Source organism: Plasmodium reichenowi, chromosome 11, assembly GCF_001601855.1.
Source record: "Plasmodium reichenowi strain SY57 chromosome 11, whole genome shotgun sequence".
Lineage (NCBI taxonomy): Eukaryota > Apicomplexa > Aconoidasida > Haemosporida > Plasmodiidae > Plasmodium > Plasmodium reichenowi.
In genome coordinates this window covers 293,868-297,184 of record NC_033656.1, presented here as the reverse complement: position 1 = coordinate 297,184, position 3,317 = coordinate 293,868, and the positions used below count along the sequence as shown (strand labels likewise).

Genomic DNA, 3,317 nt, shown 5'->3' with positions numbered 1-3,317 from the left:
ATATATATATATATATATATTTTTTTTTTTTTTTTTTAATATAAATATATATTAATTTTAAAATGTTAATAAAAAAAAAAAAAAAATTTCATATATGAAAATAATAATAAATTATAAAAAAAATCTATATCTATCTATATCAATATATACAGTTAATAAAAATATATTTTATTATAAATACAATGTTTTATATATATAACATAATGAATATAAAATTAATATACAAATTATCTGGATATAAAAAATTAAAAATTTGACATATTTTCTTCTTTATCTAATTGTTTTTCTTTTTTGTTTTAATGTTTTTCAGCAGCTTTTCTTCTTTGTAAAATAACGACCTTTTGAATTTCTTCTCTCTTAGCTTTTCCTCTTTTATGGGTTCCTAACTTTTTTTTAGCGTATTTTAAACTTCTTTTAGTAGAAGCAGATGTACCTATTTTTATCAATTCAATTATTCTTTTTTCATATGGACTAAATCCAGTAATTTCTCTAACTACATCTTTTATCAATTCTTTTCTTTTAGAAAATGGTTTCTTTTTCTTATGTAATTTTAAATTTCTCTTTGTTACAACATGTCCACTATTAAATCCAACTATGAAGTGGCAGCAAAAGGAAAGAAAAAAAATATAATAAATAAAATAAAAATAAAATAAAAATAAAATAAAAAATAAATTTGTAAGGTTTTTTTTCATAACATATAGGTATATTCACAAAAATAATATATATATATATATATATATATATATATATATATAATGTTATATATATATATAATGTTATATATTTAAAAAAAAATACTATCATGTAAAACAACATATAAAATATACATATTGTTATTAATATATTATATATATAATATATATATAAACTTATAAATTTTCATTCTTTTTTTTTTTTTTTACTCTTTTTCTCAATTCTTTAAATATATATTTACCTGCTATTCCTGTGGCTGGCTTAATGGTTGATTTCCTTCCCATTTTTATATATTATAAAATAATGATAATTATTATAAAAAAAAAAAAAAAAAAACTTTTCTCAAAAATTTAAAAACGTTTAAATTTTTATTTTACAAATTAACAAATATATATATATATATATATATATATATATTATAAAATTATATTTTATGGAAAACTTTAGAAAATAAAAAATTTTTATTTTTTAAAAATATTTCCTTCTTTCTTTTTTTTTTTATTTATTAACAAATAAAAAATGAGAAAAAAAAAAAAATAAAATAAAATATAAAATATAAAATCGTTCCACAATTTTTATTTTTTACCAAATATTATGAGTACATATTATTATATATAAAAATATTTATATACATATTATATATATATATATAGTATTTTATTTATACATATAATATTTTATTTTATATTAGTTTTCATTATGTTCTTAATTTTTATTAAGATAATTTTTTTTTAATACGTGTTATTTTTTTTTTTTTTTTTTGCCTTATAATAAAATATATTATATATATATATATATATATAATATATATAACTATTTTTATTTATTTTTTTCTTTTTACCCTTGGTAAATAAAAATAATATATAAATGATTACATATATATATATATATATATATATATATATATATATATATATATATATAATATATAGATGTATTATATAAAAAACAAATATTTTATATTATTATAAGAAAATTCTTTTTTGCTGCTTAATATCATATAATAATATTAAAGTATCCTTTATTATAATATATAAATATATATATATATATATATATATATATATAATATATAATATAATATATATTATATTATATATATATATAATTTTATTATTCATTTTTATATTTTTTTTTCCCTTATTAGTGTTAACAGTGGTTATTACTATATTTATTTTATATATATTATATATATATATATTTTTTTTTTTTTTTTTTGAGAGATACATATATTGTGGTGAAAAAAAAAGATATAGTATATTATTAATATTTGGTAAAAAATATAATAAACATATTAAGTTACATATTTAACATAATTATTTAAATTTATATATTTTTTAAAGTATAAAAATAAAATTTTATTACTATTTTTTAGAATATTTTCTTTTTATTTTAATTTAATAATTAATAAATATTATATATATAAAAATCCCTTTAATATGTTTATATGCATAATATAATATTTATAAGTACTTACTAAAAAAGATGATTATATTTATAAAAAAATATCTTTGTTTTTTGTTTAGATAAATAAATATATTATATATGAAAATGTAATAATTATATATAATAAAATATATATATTATAAATTATATTATATATTATATTATATAGTTGAATTTCTTTAATTTTTAAGGTTTATATAAGTATATATTTTTTTTAGTTTTAGTTTTATTTTTATTATTATTTTTTTTTTTTTCACATAAATAATATATTAATTTTTAAAAAGAAGAATTAATTTAAAAAGTAAATATAATAAAAAAGCATCATACAAAAATGTATTATTTTTCAAATTTGGAAAAATATAAAAATTAAAGAGAATAATAGAACCCCTAAAAATTATTATAAATAAGATTATTATTCAATATAAAATAAATATATTATAATATAAATATAAAAAAAGGTGTTATTTATTATGTATTATCATTTCTCATAATTTCGTCAACCTTTTTCTTTTTATTATTCCTTCCTAAAATAGTAAGTATTATGTTATATATATATATATATATATATATAATGTGATCCTTTTATAAGTATAATAAATTATACCTTATTATTACTTTTTATTTTCTGTGATGATTTTGTATAAATTATTTGACAAGCATATGTCTGATAAAAATTTATTTGATGAAATTTTTGAAAACTGAGAAAATAAAATTTAATAAGAATTTTATAATATATATATATATATATATATATATATATATATATATATATATATATATATATTATTTATATATTTAAAATGAAAAATATAAAGAGTAGTTAAATTACTAAACAATACATTAAAAGAACACCATAAGGCAATTTAATAGTTCAAATTTTATTTTTCTAAAATATAGGAATATATATATATATATATATTAATCTTCTTTTTAATTATCTTTGTATTATTTATACGTTGAATGTAAACATATATATAATATATATATATATATAAATATTTGTGTGTTACTTTTTTCCCTTTTTAAAATATTCATTATTTCTTTAATATGAATGTTCCTATTATTTTAATATATTAAGGAATAACATAATAATAAAAACAATTCGTATATAGCTAGCCAAAAAAAAAAAAAAAAAAAAAAAAAAAATATATTAATAAATTAAAAAAATATATATATAT

The 3,317-nt window shown here is 12.1% G+C and overlaps 1 protein-coding gene and 1 non-coding gene across 2 annotated transcripts; one reads left to right on the top strand and one right to left on the bottom strand.

The window, feature by feature from the left end:
- Positions 1-296: 296 nt before the first annotated feature.
- On the bottom strand, positions 297-977 carry PRSY57_1108400 (60S ribosomal protein L36, putative; the record flags this gene model as incomplete). Its single annotated transcript, XM_020114928.1, has 2 exons — positions 297-592; positions 935-977. 2 exons carry the CDS (start codon positions 975-977, stop codon positions 297-299), a joined length of 339 nt encoding a protein of 112 aa, XP_019970297.1.
- A 1,784-nt stretch (positions 978-2,761) lies between these two features.
- On the top strand, positions 2,762-2,846 carry PRSY57_1108300. Its single transcript, XR_002204068.1, has one exon. It is a non-coding gene; the product is annotated as a small nucleolar RNA snoR12 (small nucleolar RNA).
- The last annotated feature ends 471 nt before the right edge of the window (positions 2,847-3,317 follow it).